The sequence below is a fragment of the Notolepis coatsorum genome (genome assembly GCF_963971535.1).
Source record: "Notolepis coatsorum genome assembly, chromosome: 14".
In the NCBI taxonomy this organism is placed as follows: domain Eukaryota; kingdom Metazoa; phylum Chordata; class Actinopteri; order Aulopiformes; family Paralepididae; genus Notolepis; species Notolepis coatsorum.
Window position 1 is genome coordinate 75,095,658 of NC_140178.1, and position 21,211 is coordinate 75,116,868.

Consider the following 21,211-nt stretch of genomic DNA (forward strand, 5'->3'; position numbering starts at 1 on the left):
ATTCGCTTCCATTCATTTTGGGGACCATGTTTAAATATCATACCTCTGAAGTATAAACAAACTATACTGCTGTGACGATTTCAATAAAACAGACCATTCTGAGTCAATGGTATGCAAAACTGTACATTGGAATATCTTAACATGTATTTACCACCTTCCTCTGCACGAGGCCACAGATGGGTTTTATGTAACACAAGGACAATGAATGAATGAATGAATGAATGAATGAATGAATGAATGAATGAATGAATGAATGAATGAATGAATGAATGAATGAATGAATGAATGAATGAATGAATGAAAACTTTATTTAACAGATTGCAGAATGGGTACAATACAGTACGGCTCAATACACACAATTCTTAAGGGGATGCAGATCAGAGAAAGACTTTCGTCTTGTTTACATCAGGGTCCCCCATTTTCAATTCATCATAACATGACATACAGATAGACAGTACTGCTACATCTATATATGACATACAGAGATATAGACAGTACTGCTACATCCAGACATTTATGACATACCAAATCTAAAAATATACATTACTATTTAAGAGTACAACGCCTGTCATATAGACCTATAGCGTTGGAAACTCTGATTAAGGAAAGGAGAGGAGAGGATAGGAGAGGAGAGGAGAGGAGAGGAGAGGAGAGGAGAGGAGAGGAGAGGGGAGGAGAGGGAGAGGAGAGGAGGAGGAGGGGAGAGGAGAGGGAGAGGAGAGGAGGAGAGGAGAGGAGGAGGAGGAGGGGAGGAGAGGAGAGAGAAAAAAAAAGAATTTCACTCACCATTGACGACGTTACTTCTTAGGAGGAAATAGTGTCCCTGTCGCTCCTTGTAAATGAAATCCATCCTTCGCTCTTTTCTGATGAAACGTTCAATGACCTCCTCTGCAGTTGCAAATCCAGCAATGCAACAAACAGCAGCAGTCTTTTGTGATCTAATCGATCCTTCATTTGCGTGAGGATGCTGTCCAAATCCACTAAACATTGTTCTGTTGATGCGTGACACACGTTCCATTTTCGGGACTCCGACTCCGACAGGTGGTCACTCAGACAGTCACCCAAGCGATTCACCCAAATAAAGTTTTCATTCATTCATTAATTTGCTGTCTCGTTATAACACAAACAGCTCACCATGAACCATGACCAGCTTAATTACGTTAGTTAGCATCCAAGCTAGCGTGATAACGTTAGTAGTTATTAGCATCCAAGCTAGAAACTGCTAGGCTGCCTGCTTACAGTATCTGCAATAATGTTGTCATCCTCCTGGACAGATAGACTTGTTAAATCATAATATCCACAGGTGTGTTGTGCTGGTCCTCAGTAAATGTCCCGCCGGCGAAAAATAAGTTGCTATTAAAGTGCTAAATGTTAGATACACTAATTTAGAGGTTTCGAATGTGGCTGCTCTGTTAATAAAATGTTCAATCAATCAATCAATCCCGCGAGGGGAGAAACAGCCGTGTAGCTACAGAGCTGCAGAGTAGGAGCCATTCTCTGATTGGAACTAAAGGCTGTCAATCATTCAACCTCCGTGTAGCTACATAGCTGCAGAGTAGGAGCCATACTCTGATTGGATGTCAAGGCTGTCAATCATTCAATCCCGCATTCAATGGCAAGAGTTTAAATGCACGGACCGTGCTTAGATGACGTTAATAGCCTATTTTGATTGGCTACTATTTATTATTTATTTAATCCTGGGTCAACCTGTGCAGTTATTCTGCACGAATATTTACTGCAGTCATTACTGCAGTGCAGGCCTGCTCAGAGCTGTCAATTTTGGCCATTTTTGAAGAAGAAAAAAAATTCACTGGCATTTTTTACAGATGAAAACATTTCGAATAAAAAAAAAAAATAATAATAATAAAAAAAAATATATATATATATATATAATAATAACTTTATTTGTATAGCACTTTTCATACAGAGGTTGCAGTTCAAAGTGCTTCACAACAGTAAAAATACAGGCATGGGTGAGCATAGCAGGGTATGGTAAATCACAGTGTTTCACATTAGGATCTAGCATCCTAATAGGCTCTCTATTCAGTAATACATATAATAAAGTAGTTTAAAATGATTAAGTTTAAAAATAGTCAAAAAATTATTAAATAGAACGGACATACAACAACAGTAAAAAATGTAAATAGCAAGGTTACAGTAAAAAGTGTGAAAAATAGTTTAAAATGATTCAGTTTAAAAATAGTCATCAGTAAGAAGTAAAAAGTGTGATAACCGACACATGAATTTGATAGGCAGTGTAAAATAAGATAAAATTAGCATAGAAAAGTAGGCAGGGTAAGAATAGTGCAGGTAAGTCATTGAAATGCCTGAGCAAAGAGATAGGTTTTAAGCTGTCTTTTGAAAATGTCTAGCGAGTTGGCTTCCCTGATGTTTTGGGGTAGTTTGTTCCACAGTTTTGGGGCATAGTTGATAAAGGCTGCATTACCGATCCTCTTTTGACTGTTTCTGGGAGCCTCTAGTAGTCCAGCAGCTGATGATCGCAGTGTTCTTGCTGGCGTGTAATTTATTAGAGTGTTGGTGATGTAGATAGGTCCCTGTCCATTTAGAGCTTTGTATGTAAGGAGAAGGACCTTAAAGTCAATTCTAAATGTTACAGGAAGCCAGTGTAAAGCAGCTAAGACTGGACTAATGTGCTCTCTCCTTTTGGTTCTAGTTAGCAGTCGGGCTGCGGAGTTTTGGATTAGCTGAAGCCTCTCTGTGGTTTTCTTAGGGAGACCTGTGAAAAGTGCATTACAGTAGTCTAACCGGCTAGATATGAATGCATGAATTAGCTTCTCAGCATCGTTCTGATTAATAAATGGTCGTACTTTTGCTATATTTCTGAGATGGAAGAACGATGTTTTCGTTCAGACCCGGCGCCATGGGCGGGCATTAGGGGGCCGGGCCCGCCCACTGAGTCAGCTGTGCCCACCCTGGTAAAAACAAAAAAAGAAATAATAATAATTTTTGTCAATCAAAGTCGACTATCCAAATCCTTAGTCGGGGATAGCCCTAGTGGGGACTGATGTCAACAACAACACTACTGAAGCTAGCACGGCACTTTGTGAGAATTCGTTTTCTACCCTCAAGAACGTCTTTACAGAACATCGCCTTAGTATGCTTCATCGACGCAAGGCCAATTTAATTCAGTTGGCATTTGAGAAGGACTTAACAAAAAAGTTCAGGAATGAGTGGAGGGGCAGTGTTTTAAGAAGATTTCACTCTGTCCCCAAACGCCGCTTGCCGCTCTACTAATGATGGTGAGTAGCCTGTGGAGGAATTTTGTTTGCTTTTTTATGCACCTTATTTTAGTTAGTTCAGTTCAGTTTGTCAGTGAATTCAGAAGTGTTGAATAAATGGAGACTTTTCAAAGATATAGAATAGAATAGAAATGTATTATCCTGAGGGAAATTTGACACTGCAAATCACTCAACATTAAACATTTAGACAGAACAAGTCACGAATAAGAATAACAAAACAAATGGCATAAGAATAGAATAGAATAAAATGAAATAGAATACAAATAGAATAAAAGATACAGTAAATAAATACAGTACAAATATACTGTAGTCGGGGTGCCCCAGTGGCAAACCACATAGTGCGCTCAGCCGCGACACGGCCGACCCGGGTTCGACTCCCGAACCTGTCGTTATTTGCAGAATGTCTTCCCCCCACTCTGTCTCCCATTCCTCATCTGTCTCTCCCTACTGGACTGCCCAGTAGAAATAAAGCGATAAAACGCCAAAAAAGAAATCTTAACAAAAAAAAAAAAAAATATATATATATATATACTGAAGTCTACAGTAGGTGTACAGTAGGTTCCTCCTCTCCGCCACCCTCGCTAGAGTCCAGCTCCACCCCAACTACACTACTGGCCTTCCTGACCATCTTATCCAGCCTGTTTGTGTCCCCTGCTCTCAGTCCGCTGCCCCAGCAGGTCTGTTATATATATATCCGTTCAGTCTGTTTTTGTATAAGTGAATGTTCTTAAGATAGAGAGAAATTAGATTTTTCAATTGCCTCTCTGCTGTTTAGTTCAGCACTGTGGGCAGCGCCAAGCAAGCCACAGCGCCGTTGTCCCAGCTGAAACGTATAAAAGGGAACCTGTGTTGAAAAACCATTGTGCCCCCCCGAGAACATTTTATGCCCCCCCACTAATTTGTTTCTGCAGCCTGGTCTGTTTTCGTTACTTTGCTAATATGAGCATTGAAGTTCAGTTCTGAATCTATGATAACCCAGAGACTAGTGACCTCAGATTTGATCCAAGGGGTTAGTCCTCCTAGGTTCTTTATTAACGTTTCTTTTTTAGTTTTGGGGCCGATAATTAGAATTTCAGTTTTGTTCTCATTTAGTTTCAGGAAGTTCTTACTCATCCATTTATTTATTGCCAGTAAGCAGTCTGTAATGGAGCTAATCGCTGTATAATTTGGTTCAGCAGATATGTACAGTTGTGTATCATCCGCATAGCTATGGAAATCTACATTATGTTCTCTGATGATATCACCCAGCGGTAACATGTAAAGGGAGAAGAGTAAAGGACCTAAGCAACTCCCTTGTACAACTCCATAGTTGTTGTCGTATATATCAGACATGTGCTCTCCTAGTCTAACATAGAATTTCCTCACTCTGATGTATGTTTTGAACCAGCTTAGCACATGTTCTGAGAAACCGACAAGGTTTTCAAGACGATCGATTAGAATATCGTGATCGATTGTATCAAATGCTGCACTGAGATCTAGCAGGATAAGGATGGAGATCTTATTCTCGTCAGAGTTTAGCCTGAGGTCACTGATTATTTTGGTGAGGGCAGTTTCAGTGCTATGATATTTTCTGAATCCCGACTGAAATTCTTCTAAGATGTTGTTTTCTTCAAGAAAGGAATTTATTTGAACTGAAACTATCTTTGCAAGTACTTTGCTAATGAATGGTAGGTTGGATATTGGACGATAATTTGCCATTTCATTACTATCCAAGTTAGGTTTTTTTAGTAATGGCTTTACAACTGCTGTTTTGAAGGCATCTGGGAAAATACCAGCTCTAAGGGAAGTGTTTATGATATCTAGCACAGGGCTTGAAACACTATTAAACACCCGTTTGAAGAAAGCTGTAGGTATAGGGTCAATGTCTGAGGTGGAGGAGTTACATTCTGAGACAGTTTTGCAGAGTACATCTAATGTGATGCATGTGAAACTTCTCATGGTTACATTGCACGGTTTGCTGCAATCAGCTTTATTTCCATCATGAGTAATGCTGGCCCTGATCAAGGTTATTTTGTTGTTAAAGAATAGTGCAAGTTCTTCACACTTAACCGTTGATGACTGAGGAGGTGTAGGGGCAGTGTTGAGTTGTAGATTAATAGTGGAAAAAAGGATTCTGGAGTTTCCAGCATTTTCTGTAATGATTTTAGAGAAGTAGTATTTCCTTGCTAAGCGGATGGTTTTATTATAAGCAGTTAAAGCATCTTTGTATATATCACAGCATATGGTGGTTTTTGTTTTTCTCCATTTTCGCTCTGCTGCACGACATTTCCTTTTTTCTTTGTTGACAGCATTATAGTTCAGCCAGGGCAAGGCTCTGGTTTTTTTCTTTTTCATTTTTAGTGGGGCGACAGAATCTAATACAGATGACAGTGCATCATTGAGATTTTCTACCATTTCATTTAGAGAGCTGTCATGATTGTGTGGTTCATGTAATCTGATTCAGCCTTGTCGTTTAGGAGCCTCTTTTTAACTATGATTTATTTTTTTGTTTTAGTAAGGGTTATTTGAGTATCAAAAAATATACAGTGATGGTTGGAGACAGGTAATTCAGTTATTGAGACATTTGTTATGCTTAGCCCAGTTGTTGTTATAACTAAGTCTAATGTATTTCCAAGCTTGTGAGTTGCATTTGTTATATGTTGTGTTAGGTCAAAGCTATCCAGTAGATTTTCTAGCTCTATAGTTTTGGAGTCTGTTTTCTTATTAAAATGGATGTTCAAGTCTCCATTTAGGATCACCTTATCATATCCGGTAACACATAATGAGATCAGTTCAGAGAGCTCCTGTATAAATATTGGTGAGTGTCTGGGTGGTCGGTATATTGTGACAATAATGGTTGATTCTGTTTTGAGCTCAATGGCAAGATATTCCATCGACATGAACTTGCCTAGTTCCGTGATTCTAAACAAGAGTTTTGAGGAGAAAATTGCTGCAACTCTGCCACCCCTTCTATTTTTTCTGGGTATTTGATAAATATTATATTATAGTCTGGTGGAGAAGCCTCTATCATTATTGATGTAGCTGTGTCATTATTTAGCCATGTCTCTACTAGGCAAATGCAATCTAAGTTATTTTCTTTAATCAGATCATTTACTAAAAATGTTTTATTATTCAGTGATCTGACATTTAGGAGGGCTAATTTTATTTGTTGGACTTCTTTAGAGGAGGTCTGCTTTGGCTTGACCTTGATGGCTTTGAGGTTAATAGCAGGTGAACGCATTGATGGGTGTATATCTGTTATAGCTTTTACCATGCCATTGGCTGGTTAAGATTACCGGTATGTTTTGAAAGATGGCATGGTGTTTGTACTATTCATTTAATATATATATATATATATATATATATATATATATATGTAAATTAATAATTATTATGAATTATGAGTGAATTTGTGTTTCACGTGTTGTCATAGAGAAACCTCCACTGCTGTGTATACACGCAGTTATGTTTCCGGGGTTTCTTAATGGGTTAAGGGAGCAACCATTTTCTGTTAATAAACATAGGGGGGTGGTTGTCTCCCCGGTGTGTTGGTAGCAGTCGACTCTCCGGTTGAGCCCGGGTCTGACCCTGGATGACCGAGAGTATGCCCCTGCATGTTTGTTTGTTTGTTTGTTTGTTTATTTACACATATAAAAACAGTTACATATATAATACAATATAGTCCACAAGGGATGTGTAGGAGAATTGCCTAAAAACCCTCAAGGGGCTTGCATGTGGCATTCACCAGGAAGCAAAATTACATTATATCAAGATAAATATAAAATATAAAATAAAATAAAATAATAAAATGAAATTCGTTTTTTTAATGTTTAGTGATAATTTGTTGCATTTAAACCAAATTGATAGTTTGTTAAGTTCTTCATTTATGACCCTAATGATGGTATCCGGATCTTTATGTGAATAGAATACACACGTGTCATCTGCAAATAAAATTTTCGACAGCCTGTCTGAGACGTTAGGGAGGTCATTGATATATAACAAAAATAACAAAGGCCCAATAATTGAACCTTGGGGCAGACCGCAAAGTAAAGGAAGAAAAGGAGAATTTATCCCATTATAGGATACAGACTGACGTCTATCTTTAAGGTAACTGGTGAACCATAGCAGTGCATTGTTTTTTATTCCAAGATGTGAGAGCTTCTGCAGGAGGATATTGTGATTGACTGTATCAAATGCCTTTGATAAGTCTAAAAAAATACCTATAGTGTTTTCCTTTCTGTCTTTAGCTAAATTGGCAGGGTCAGGGTTCGTGGTGGAATCTGTTTGCTGGAGGAGTTGGCTAACTCCGACTCCACGAGGTTTGTGACCCCATGAGATTGTGCCATGGTGCACGGCATACCGAATACCCTTTCCGCCGGGATACTGTTCTTACAGTTAGCCCCTTAGGCGCCTGTCTAGTCCGCAGTGCTCCGGGTGCAGGTCGAGTTCTGCTCTTGTTAAGACCTGTCGGCCTGGATTGAGGGATCAACCTCCTTGGAGGGTTGTTTCCCCGGTGCGCCAGCTGGCCCCATGACATTGTGGGGGGGAAGCCTCCTTGGAGCGCTTCGGAATGGCGTGCCAGGTGGAGAAGGGCCTTCACCTATTGTAGGCCCTGTCCGATACGCTGGCGATGTGGGGGGTGGTGTCACCAGTGACCGTCTGGTGGGGTCTCGATGCCGCAGCCTCGTTGACCTTGCCAGGCCCCTTTTTCGGGGGGTCCTGGCCCCCGGGATGTGGCCTGGGGCTGGGGCCTCCTCCGCGCCCCGCTGCTACGGCCTTGCCACTGGGTCTGGGTTTTTTTACTCCGACCCCGCGATGTTGGGGGGCTGTGGCTTGGGTTTTTTGCTTCACGTCCGTTCCCTGGTGGCGTGCGGGATGCGCGACCGAGTAGTCGCGGGCCCTTCTAAACAAAGGTGAGTCCCGCGGTCTGCTCTCCCTGTGCGTTGAGGTACTGTTCCCTCTTCGCACAGTCGGGTCCGGTCTCCCTCCCGTCCCTCACTAGGGGGGGCGGGGGGGCCCGGATCCTCCCCGGTATTCTGATGGTTGTAGGGGACCTCAGCGGGTACATCTGTCGGGCTCTCCGCTCTGCTCCGCTCTTGTGTTCCAATAGAGCAGAGCGTAAAGCCATATGAAATATAACGAAGGTTATCCTATAACCCTAGTTATATGAATATGGCGAGCTCTCTGCTCTGATTCACTGAGGACCCCATGTGTCTTCCTTTTCGGCGGTGAAAGACTGTGGAAGGAGCTGGTAGTATGCCCATGACGCCGCTTATAATTGAGCGGATGTGGGCGTGGTCAGGCAGGTGTAGGTGAGTGCATGTGGTTGAACGTTTTCATGATAGCATATGATTAAAGGGACAGTTCCAATGGAGCAGAGCGTAAAGCCATATTCATATAACTAGGGTTATAGTAGGATAACCTTCGTTATACGTATAGGCTACCCCCACCAGGCTACCACATGTCACATGCTGTGGTTCAGTATTTCTACATCGGATGAAGCCTAAACAGACAGTACTGCAGCTCTGCAGCAGCCACCACTCCTGCTGGTGATGACAATAGACAGGGTCCAATGATAATACTCCCAATGCCAAGACTATTTAGAATGTGCAGCATGTCTCCTTGGCCTGAAACCGCTGCTAAGAAACATATCAACTGTTACTATGGCAGCAGTGTGTGTGTGTGTGTGTGTGTGTGTGTGTGTGTGTGTGTGTGTGTGTGTGTGTGTGTGTGTGTGTGTGTGTGTGTGTGTGTGTGTGTGTGTGTAGGTGTGTGTGTGTGTGTTTGTGTGTGTTTGTGTGTGTGTGTTTATCACTCCTCTCAACTCTATTTCTTTAGCATCCTCTCTTCTAAGGATGATTTTTTTCATCTCTCTCGCACATGCACACTTTCTGTTGATCACTCGTGATGTATTGATTATTCTCTTTCTTGTGCATTGTGGACTGCCTCGTGTTTCATTTTCTACTCTTGTGGTCTCGCTTTAACTGACAAATCTAGACAGTTTCTCACTGGCTTGTTTGTTGATATAAGGCTAGCCTGAGTGATTCTAAAGCATGTTAACACTTCTCCACTCCCCGTCTTCATCATCCCCCTCCTCCTTCGTTCCCTCTTCCTCCTCCTCACCATTATCATCACCATCTTCATCCATCATTTCCATTAAATGTAAACAATCGTCATCATCATGAACATCATCATCATCATTAGCATCACCACCACCATCGTCATCATCATCTTCTTATCATCATAATCATCATAAGAGCTTCAGAACGTGTTGTGATCAGTACTGAATACCAAGCAGGTTCTAACACCAGGCTAATAATCACCATAAACATACTATAATATTAGTCTAATCTATCGACCTCTCTATCAACAGGTAACAATGCATTCAAGTCCCCCGAGGACTTCAAGGTGTCTCTCCCGCTCCGTACTAACTACCTGTACGGACGCATCAAGAAGAGCCTGCCGGAGATGTACGCCTTCACCGTGTGCATGTGGATCAAGTCCAGCGCCAGCCCTGGCATCGGCACCCCGTTCTCCTATGGCGTACCAGGCCAGGCGAACGAAATAGTGCTCATCGAATGGGGGAACAACCCCATTGAGCTGCTAGTTAATGATAAGGTAGGTCCATTCACTCGTCCTTGCCTCATTCATCCACCTATGGTGATTAACACAGGCACAACGATCGTCATCGATGTAAAGCAAAGTGCCATTGCCGGGATGTGCGTGGCATCTAATAATAATAATAAATAGGGAGCGTGTAGTATTATTTGATAACCATAAATCCTAAAATGTACTGGAAAATGTTCCTAAAAGAAAAGGTTTAAGCACAGAAGGTCAGAAGACAGCTGTCCTCTGCAAGTCATAAAAGATCACTAGATTGTAAAAACCCTCAAAGCTACATCCTGCCTGAAACTTGTGTTCATACAGATAAGAGAAAAGGATGTCTCTTTCTAGGTTAAGGAACTCAGTAACTAATCATTAAATCATGTGCAAAATGAATGGATCATGTGTCTAGTCTTATAGAAACAGTCAAAGTGTAACAGTTTGAAATCAACTATACTGGGATCTACTGAGAATGACAAAAGAACATGTCTCCTTCAAGCAGCTGTTTACTAGGAGGAACTAGGTACAGGATTACAACAGAAACTGTTTATACAGGGTGTGTGGGAAGCAGCTTGGAATGTGAGAGACAGTAGAAATGTAGAAATGTGAGAGTTTGTAAGAAATGTTTACAATGGGTGTGGGCCAACAGCTAAAACAATGAGCGGGGCACATCACATGACTCTGTTATCTGTGGGGTCTCTAGTGCAGGGGTAGGCAACCCTAGGCACGCGTGCCTGCATAGGCACGCGGGGGCATTTTCATAGGCACAGGGGGCAGCATAAAAAAATTTAAAATAAAAATAAAAAAATAAAAAAAATATTATACTTTTTTTTTTTTTTTTTTATTTTTGCTTTGAAATATTATAGTGAAATAATTTGCACTGTTGTCGCATTTATCTTGTTGAAATCCTCCCACAGGTTCTTTTTACTACCACATATTTAATTGAGACCCTTTATTTGTTTATTATTTCAATTTAGCTGGAAATACATTGCTACATCATTCAGTAACATTTGCAGAGCCTTATAACAAAAACATTATTACGGTCACCATTGTGACCAGTGGGATTAATCAACACATTTTATTATTTATTTGTCTATTTCATTGAACATTGCACATGTTAAAAGCAATTTTTTTTACTCAATGTGAGTATTACCAAGTCAACTTGTGTTCTTAACCAAGTCAACTTGTGTTCTTAAAACAATGACAATAAACATAGTTTTATTAGGTTGAAATAATGTGGTTGTGTACTTATTTTTCTGTTAACTTATTATGGATTGAAAACTGAAAACCTTAATGCACAGTAACTGAACTCAATATTTGTAAGTTCTGGTAACTTATTATTATAATTTTTTTTACAGTGTAGTCTTACAATCAATCAAAACTTATTTACACGATATACCTCACATTCACCCTCCATTCACATCCTGGTGTTCTCCTGGTGTTCTCCATTAGGCCTGTAGGTGGAGCTATGACAGCACACGTACAGTACACACACCGATGGTGTGTGATGTGTCCAAAAATGAATGGGCAAATGTGAGTGAAATGGTCGCACTGTATGCAGCTGTTTGTCTGCATTGCATTCCCCCCCCCCCCCCCCCAACTCAGATTTAGGGTTGATACAACCATCATAATAATATTGTTAATAATAACAATAACAATAATGATGTAATAATGTAAAAATTATCATTAAAAAGACCTGATTATGAGAAAAAAGAAATTACGATGCATGGAATATTGTTGAGGCACACTAGTTACAACTATATTTCAAACAGGCACTCCATGTCAAAAAGGTTGCTGACCCCTGCTCTAGTGTCACACCGAAATAGGCCGCTGGAACATAGGAGGACCTAGTTTCAGGATTACAGAAGAACTCATACTGTTAAATGAATGCTCATATCCTGAATGAAACATCAATGTGAAATACCTGTAAATATTACTGTTAGGTTGGACTAATTATGCTGAACAGAATGATATGAAAATGCTGTCTTTATGACAGAAAGTCATCGAGGTTACAATCAAGCCTTTATATAAACCAAACTGGATTTTTACCTAGGTTTGAAACTGGGCTTGATGGTAACAGACGGTGATTCTCATCTCATATAAAGATTCTATTAGTTAAAAGTAATATGTCTGTATTTAGAAAATCAATCTCAAATCAATTGGATATATCTTGAAGCGTAAATACTAAAAGGTATTAAGTTTAGTTTAGGCAATTCAACTCTCTGACTTAAAAAAGGCGTAAGTAAGTTGGTCTGCTTAGAGGCCACCTCATTTTCAAATACCAACTATGAAGGCTTGCGATTGGGTGAAAATCATAGGGGTGAGGTCACTTGGTGACGTCACGCCGGGATTTCGCTCATGGATAAAAAGGGGGGTGCTGTGAGACAGAAAAAAAACAGAACGAACACAAACGACCGGACGCATGTTTTTTCCCCTACTGGACGTGCAGGACGACGAGTTGAGACGGAAACCATCGAACCAACGAGGAGACGAGACGAGATAGATACTTTGCTAGTAGCGACTTAGTCTGGAACACAAGCTGAGGGCACAGTCTCATGCTTTGATTGTTTCATAGCACCATTTTTCATTCAAGCCTTTTGTTATTTCACTTTGCTTGTGAAATAAAAAGTGAACTTTAGCAAAATTCTCTGCCTCCTCATTTCAACCGCCGTCTCTCTGCCGTCGAACAAGGCCATTTCCTGGCCTTTTGAAAGTACAAGGGAATTGGTACCGGACAAACACACAACGCAGAGTAGGTTAAGCTGTTCTGTATATCAGAACAGAACTTAGACCCCTTGATACTTCAAGCGTTATACAGATGTCAGTCAAATCTGGGTGCTGCCCAGTACTGCCATGGAAGTGTATCGATCTCAAACCCACCCTCTTTTTTTGATCAGGACAGTTGAGTGGAGGATCAAGAAAAAGGTTGTCTGTTATTTAGAGACCATTTTATATTCATTCTCCTATTATGATTACTCTTATTATGATTAACTTCTATTGTCATTAACTCCTATTATGACCACTCTTATTATGATGAACTCCTATTATGATTAACCCCTATCATGATTAACTAATTGTATGATTAACTCCTATCATGATTACTCCTATCATGATTGCTCCTATTATGATTACTCCTATCATGATTGCTCCTATTAGATTACTCGTATTATGATTAACTCCTCATAAGATGAGTACTCCTGTTATGATTAACTGCTATTATGATTACTCCTATTATTATTTGTGGTGCAATGATTTCCGCTTGTGATTTCAAGTCACTAGTTGGCCTCTCTAACCTCTCTTTGGCTTTCTTCAGTGGCTATAATAACATAGATTCACGGAATTGATTGTCAAATCCATAGAGATAAAATGTACAGAATATTAACAAGGCCATGTAGTGTTGGGTCTATTCTGTGTGGTGAGGAGCTATTGTGTTTATATATACAATGAAGGAATAGCTGAGACCATTCACTGGTCGTCAGTTATGAATAGTTTATATTGAACCTTGTAAACATTTTAATATCGTTGTTGACCCATATTCCGGGCACATGCAACAACGGCAACTCGACAGGGAATGTGGCGTTCTAATTCAAAGGCTGCATCTCGACCTTTGTTCTTTCTTGTGTACCACTGAGTCATTTCAATCTGGCTAACGAAGGCTTTTATGATTCGAGATGATTTGAAACAAACCGAATAGAAACACAGGATGAATATTTCATGGCTTTTACTGTCTTCAATGGTATGCCATAAAAAAAATAACATTGTGACTGACGTGTGCGTTAGGCTTTGCTAATCGTTGTGTCTTCTCCTCTTTGTGGCGGCGCAGGCCTGCGGATGGTACTGTAGTCACGTACTGTTGGATTTGTTGTTTGGCAACGAGTTAGAAAGCTCCCTCCTGCTGAGAACGCTTTTCTTTTTGGTTTCTTTTTTTCGTGTTTTATCTTAAAAGACGGGTCTTTCCCACCACTCTCCTCTTCGCTGTGCATTATACATGTGTTTAAGTCAGAGGGACAACATGCAGGATGGAGGACAGGAGAAGAGAGAGAGACAGCAAGAGGGATGGCAGGGATTGGGGGGACAACAACGTTGCAGAGACATAGAAGAAAATCCAGCAGAAGCGAGGGGTGAGAGAGTGCAGAAGAGAGAGAGAGAGAGAGAGGGAGGAAGTGAGTGGTAGGAGAGTGTGTTGAGAGTGAGACAGGACTGAATATAATTACTGTATGTAGCACAGCACATGTGTTGAATGTGTTCACTGTGGTAACAAGGTCCACTGGGGCACATTGTGCATGCTGTTTTAGTGGAAGTAAATGGAGAAAGAGAGAGAAGGAGAGATAGAGGAAGTGCACACTGCCTGGATCTGGTGTTCACCGCTTCTATCCACACGCCACTGCAGAACACGTCTGTCTCTCCCCCTGCCGGAGGAGCGGCAGCCCAGAGTGAAATGTTCAAAACCGAAAAGAAGATGCAGCACCTCGTTAAAGGTTACAGTTATTTTATATCTATAGGGCCTTTTCATACAAGAAGCAGCTCAAAGTGCAAACATATAAAATATGTAGCAACACGGTAGAAATGCAATATATAAAGAAACTTATCAAAGACTTTGAGATTGTAGGAGTTGGGGCTGGGTTGTGCTGGGTTGGGTGTCTATTTGAAAGCTGGGTTGAGTAATGTCTATTCTAACGCTGGGTTGAGTAATGTGTCTATTTGATAGCTGGGTTGAGTATTGTGTCTATTTGAAAGGTGGGTTGAGTAATGTGTCTATTTGATAGCTGGGTTGAGTATTGTGTCTATTTGAAAGCTGGGTTGAGTAATGTGTCTATTTGAAAGCTGAGTTGAGTAATGTGTCTATTTGATAGCTGGGTTGAGTATTGTGTCTATTTGAAAGCTGGGTTGAGTATTGTGTCTATTTGAAAGCTGGGTTGCGTAATGTGTCTATTTGATAGCTGGGTTGAGTAATGTGTATTCTAAAGCTAGGTTGAGTAATGTGTCTATTTGAAAGCTGGGTTGAGTAATGTGTCTATTTGAAAGCTGGGTTGCGTAATGTGTCTATTTGATAGCTGGGTTGAGTAATGTGTATTCTAAAGCTAGGTTGAGTAATGTGTCTATTTGAAAGCTGGGTTGAGTAATGTGTCTATTAGAAAGCTGGGTTGAGTAATGTGTCTAGTCTAAAGCTGGGTTGAGTAATGTGTCTATTTGAAAGCTGGGTTGAGTAATGTGTCTATTTGAAAGCTGGGTTGAGTAATGTGTCTATTTGAAATCTGGGTTGAGTAATGTGTCTATTTGAAAGCTGGGTTGGTAATGTGTCTATTCTAAAGCTGGGTTGAGTAATGTGTCTATTTGAAAGCTGGGTTGAGTAATGTGTCTATTTGAAATCTGGGTTGAGTAATGTGTCTATTTGAAAGCTGGGTTGCATAATGTGTCTATTTGATAGCTGGGTTGAGTAATGTGTCTATTTGAAATCTGGGTTGAGTAATGTGTCTATTTGAAAGCTGGGTTGCGTAATGTGTCTATTTGATAGCTGGGTTGAGTAATGTGTCTATTCTAAAGCTAGGTTGAGTAATGTGTCTATTTGAAAGCTGGGTTGAGTAATGTGTCTATTCTAAAGCTGGGTTGAGTAATGTGTCTATTTAAAAGCTGGGTTGAGTAATGTGTATTCTAAAGCTGGGTTGAGTACTGTGTCAATTTGAAAACTGGGTTGAGTAATGTGTCTATTAGAAAGCTGGGTTGAGTAATGTGTCTATTCTAAAGCTGGGTTGAGTAATGTGTCTATTTGAAAGCTGGGTTGAGTATTGTGTCTATTTGAAAGCTGGGTTGCGTAGTGTGTCTATTTGATAGCTGGGTTGAGTAATGTGTATTCTAAAGCTGGGTTGAGTAATGTGTCTATTTGAAAGCTGGGTTGAGTAATGTGTCTATTTGAAAGCTGGGTTGAGTAATGTGTCTATTAGAAAGCTGGGTTGAGTAATGTGTCTATTCTAAAGCTGGGTTGAGTAATGTGTCTATTTGAAAGCTGGGTTGAGTAATGTGTCTATTTGAAATCTGGGTTGAGTAATGTGTCTATTTGAAAGCTGGGTTGGTAATGTGTCTATTCTAAAGCTGGGTTGAGTAATGTGTCTATTTGAAAGCTGGGTTGCGTAATGTGTCTATTTGATAGCTGGGTTGAGTAATGTGTCTATTCTAAAGCTAGGTTGAGTAATGTGTCTATTTGAAAGCTGGGTTGAGTAATGTGTCTATTCTAAAGCTGGGTTGAGTAATGTGTCTATTTGAAAGCTGGGTTGAGTAATGTGTCTATTTAAAAGCTGGGTTGAGTAATGTGTATTCTAAAGCTGGGTTGAGTACTGTGTCAATTTGAAAACTGGGTTGCGTAATGTGTCTATTAGAAAGCTGGGTTGAGTAATGTGTCTATTCTAAAGCTGGGTTGAGTAATGTGTCTATTTGAAAGCTGGGTTGAGTAATGTGTCTATTTGAAAGCTGGGTTGAGTAATGTGTCTATTAGAAAGCTGGGTTGAGTAATGTGTCTATTCTAAAGCTGGGTTGAGTAATGTGTCTATTTGAAAGCTGGGTTGAGTAATGTGTCTATTTGAAAGCTGGGTTGAGTAATGTGTCTATTTGAAATCTGGGTTGAGTAATGTGTCTATTTGAAAGCTGGGTTGGTAATGTGTCTATTCTAAAGCTGGGTTGAGTAATGTGTCTATTTGAAAGCTGGGTTGAGTAATGTGTCTATTTGAAATCTGGGTTGAGTAATGTGTCTATTTGAAAGCTGGGTTGCGTAATGTGTCTATTTGATAGCTGGGTTGAGTAATGTGTCTATTTGAAATCTGGGTTGAGTAATGTGTCTATTTGAAAGCTGGGTTGCGTAATGTGTCTATTTGATAGCTGGGTTGAGTAATGTGTCTATTCTAAAGCTAGGTTGAGTAATGTGTCTATTTGAAAGCTGGGTTGAGTAATGTGTCTATTCTAAAGCTGGGTTGAGTAATGTGTCTATTTGAAAGCTGGGTTGAGTAATGTGTCTATTTAAAAGCTGGGTTGAGTAATGGGTATTCTAAAGCTGGGTTGAGTAATGTGTATTCTAAAGCTGGGTTGAGTACTGTGTCAATTTGAAAACTGGTTGAGTAATGTGTCTATTCTAACGCTGGGTTGAGTAATGTGTCTATTTGAAAGCTGGGTTGAGTAATGTGTCTATTTAAAAGCTGGGTTGAGTAATGTGTCTATTTAAAAGCTGGGTTGAGTAATGTGTATTCTAAAGCTGGGTTGAGTAATGTGTATTCTAAAGCTGGGTTGCGTAATGTGTCTATTTGATAGCTGGGTTGAGTAATGTGTCTATTTGAAAGCTGGGTTGCGTAATGTGTCTATTTGATAGCTGGGTTGAGTAATGTGTCTATTCTAAAGCTAGGTTGAGTAATGTGTCTATTTGAAAGCTGGGTTGAGTAATGTGTCTATTCTAAAGCTGGGTTGAGTAATGTGTCTATTTGAAAGCTGGGTTGAGTAATGTGTCTATTTAAAAGCTGGGTTGAGTAATGTGTATTCTAAAGCTGGGTTGAGTAATGTGTATTCTAAAGCTGGGTTGAGTACTGTGTCAATTTGAAAACTGGGTTGAGTAATGTGTCTATTCTAACGCTGGGTTGAGTAATGTGTCTATTTGAAAGCTGGGTTGAGTAATGTGTCTATTTAAAAGCTGGGTTGAGTAATGTGTCTATTTAAAAGCTGGGTTGAGTAATGTGTATTCTAAAGCTGGGTTGAGTAATGTGTATTCTAAAGCTGGGTTGAGTACTGTGTCAATTTGAAAACTGGGTTGAGTAATGTGTCTATTCTAACGCTGGGTTGAGTAATGTGTCTATTTGAAAGCTGGGTTGAGTAATGTGTCTATTTAAAAGCTGGGTTGAGTAATGTGTCTATTTAAAAGCTGGGTTGAGTAATGTGTATTCTAAAGCTGGATTGAGTAATGTGTATTCTAAAGCTGGGTTGAGTACTGTGTCAATTTGAAAACTGGGTTGAGTAATGTGTCTATTCTAACGCTGGGTTGAGTAATGTGTCTATTTGAAAGCTGGGTTGAGTAATGTGTCTATTTGAAAGCTGGGTTGAGTAATGTGTCTATTTAAAAGCTGGGTTGAGTAATGTGTCTATTTAAAAGCTGGGTTGAGTAATGTGTATTCTAAAGCTGGGTTGAGTAATGTGTATTCTAAAGCTGGGTTGCGTAATGTGTCTATTTGATAGCTGGGTTGAGTAATGTGTCTATTTGAAAGCTGGGTTGCGTAATGTGTCTATTTGATAGCTGGGTTGAGTAATGTGTCTATTCTAAAGCTAGGTTGAGTAATGTGTCTATTTGAAAGCTGGGTTGAGTAATGTGTCTATTCTAAAGCTGGGTTGAGTAATGTGTCTATTTGAAAGCTGGGTTGAGTAATGTGTCTATTTAAAAGCTGGGTTGAGTAATGTGTATTCTAAAGCTGGGTTGAGTAATGTGTATTCTAAAGCTGGGTTGAGTACTGTGTCAATTTGAAAACTGGGTTGAGTAATGTGTCTATTCTAACGCTGGGTTGAGTAATGTGTCTATTTGAAAGCTGGGTTGAGTAATGTGTCTATTTAAAAGCTGGGTTGAGTAATGTGTCTATTTAAAAGCTGGGTTGAGTAATGTGTATTCTAAAGCTGGGTTGAGTAATGTGTATTCTAAAGCTGGGTTGAGTACTGTGTCAATTTGAAAACTGGGTTGAGTAATGTGTCTATTCTAACGCTGGGTTGAGTAATGTGTCTATTTGAAAGCTGGGTTGAGTAATGTGTCTATTTAAAAGCTGGGTTGAGTAATGTGTCTATTTAAAAGCTGGGTTGAGTAATGTGTATTCTAAAGCTGGATTGAGTAATGTGTATTCTAAAGCTGGGTTGAGTACTGTGTCAATTTGAAAACTGGGTTGAGTAATGTGTCTATTCTAACGCTGGGTTGAGTAATGTGTCTATTTGAAAGCTGGGTTGAGTAATGTGTCTATTTGAAAGCTGGGTTGAGTAATGTGTCTATTTAAAAGCTGGGTTGAGTAATGTGTCTATTTAAAAGCTGGGTTGAGTAATGTGTCTATTTGAAAGCTGGGTTGAGTAATGTGTCTATTTGAAAGCTGGGTTGAGTAATGTGTCTATTTGAAAGCTGGGTTGAGTAATGTGTCTATTTAAACCTGGGTTGCGTAACGTGTCTTAAGCTAGTTTAAACAGATGTGTTTTCAAATACGAACATGTCCTTGAAACCTAGACAAATAAAAGCGAATTCCTTGTCGTTTCAGTCTATTTGGTTGCATTGAGTTGTTGTTCTCATTGCCTGAAAGCTCTTTTCAATCTGGTAGGTTCAGGTTAAGGAAAAACTCTCCAGTTGGCTAATGGCATCTGTTTTCCAACTAGACGGCCGTGACAAGAGTTTAAATAATTTTTTTTTGTACATTAACACTATTGAAACTGTGTGTCTGTAGTAATCTGATGTGCAAAGCCTTTGCAAATCTGTCCCAGCATTCTCCAAATGTAGATTTTTAGAAAGATGACGAGTAAATCTATGTGGATTAGTTTGTTCTAAATTCAAATTCAAATGATGGCGACGGTGGTTCTGCTTTGATGTGGTCTGCTGTCGAAAAGCCCGGTTTTAGCTAAACTGATAGAGGGATAACTATTATCAATACTTTCCCAGCAGCCATGCATGCTTAATAGATGACACTAAGGGATACCAGTGATTTGAGGCAGCAGGGTTTTATTGACTTCTTCCTGCCAAAGCTCTGCACACTGTAGCTTTGCATGTGTGCTGCAGTACCTGGCCTGTAGCTAGTTAGAGTTTAATTACCATTAAATTACCATTTCCATCTTAGTTTATTTATTTTATCCAGGGACAGTGCACATTAATCAACATCTTCAGTTACCGACATCAATGTAAATGTGCCAGAATTAGCTAATGAGCTAGTTTTCATCTGTAGTCCCTGCCTACCATGCATGTGAACCCCATGCCTGAAACAATCATTTCAGCAAGCAATATTTTAAAAGGTATTAGTCACATCTCCAGGATGATGAATGGCAGTTTGCAGCACACCTTGCTTTATGGTGTCAGTGTTTTGGTATGAAGCTCTACATCTTTATAGAATCTAACCTGGCTTATATTGAGTTTTTGAGAATATCTCAGCTTTGCTTCTAACATGATAAATAATGAGAGGGTCAATTAAACTTTGATAGTAATCCTGGATCAGCTCTCCTAAACTGGCAGGCTTGAGAAACACATGCCCTATTGATCCCATACTGCAACTGGCTTCAAGACGCCACTAGGCTGCTTAATCAGGTCAATAGCCTCTGTGATTGGCTTTGGCTTCATTAGTGTTCATGACAGCTCCCCCAACGACAGGATTATGCCTAGCTGGAACAACATACACTGACAGAAATGCCTTTTGAGGGCAGAAATGCATAGTGGAGTAGTTTGAGGCTTAGAATGTTTCCCCATGAAAAGTTAATGAGTTCTCCTCTCATACTCTCCGGTGCAGCTGTGTGGTATCCTCAATGGGCGGTGATGTCATCGCGGTGGCTCAGTAGAAGCAACCAGTTGTTTTGCTTTGATCTCTGAACAAAGCACAAAAGAAAACACAAGAGGCCACTGTTTTGCTGTTGGCTACGTGCAGCTTTGAACGATGATGATCCATGCCTTGATGATGTCACCTGGGTAATCTACATTTTTTATGTCACATTGGTTCAACCGGTGAATTCTCTGCAGAGTGCAGTCTCTTTGAAGCGCTCACCTAATTGCCGCTCTAGTTTTTCTACCACACCACAATTAACCGTTCGCCTTTCTCGACTCTTCCCATCCCCCATGTCATACCTCTTTGTGTCCGGTCGGGGCACACCCTTCCTCCCCCACCCAGGTGGCCCAGCTCCCCTTGTCGGTGAGTGACGGGCGCTGGCATCACATATGCATCACCTGGACGACCAGGGACGGCTTCTGGGAGGCTTACCAAGATGGAGAGCGCCTGGGCACCGGGGACAACCTGGCCCCATGGCACCCAATTAAGCCGGGAGGGGTTATCATCCTGGGGCAGGAGCAGGTGAGATCACTGGAGAGGGGGAGAGGGAATTAGGGGAGGTGGAGGTGTGTGCGTGCGTGTGTGTGCGCGCGCGCGCGTGTGTGTGTGTGTGTGTGTGTGTGTGTGTGTGTGTGTGTGTGTGTGTGTGTGTGTGTGTGTGTGTGTGTGTGTGTGTGTGTGTGTGTGTGTGTGTGTGTGTGTGTGTGTGTGTGTGTGTGTGTGTGTGTGTGTGTGTGTGTGTGTGTGTGTGTGTGTGTGTGTGTGTGTGCGTGCGTGCGTGCGTGCGTGCGTGCGTGCGTGCGTGCGTGCGTGCGTGCGTGCGTGCGTGCGTGTGTGTGTGTAGCGCAG

General features: G+C 40.6%; 1 protein-coding gene across 1 annotated transcript in view; it reads left to right on the plus strand.

The window, feature by feature from the left end:
• nptx2a (neuronal pentraxin 2a) overlaps positions 1-21,211 on the plus strand; it is a gene marked incomplete at both ends in the record, with an annotated part of 39,149 nt that overhangs the window by 15,172 nt on the left and 2,766 nt on the right. The window contains 2 exons of the mRNA XM_084328801.1: positions 9,613-9,857; positions 20,705-20,884. Coding sequence (XP_084184927.1) covers positions 9,613-9,857; positions 20,705-20,884 — 425 coding nt within the window. The remainder of the gene's footprint in view (positions 1-9,612; positions 9,858-20,704; positions 20,885-21,211) is intronic.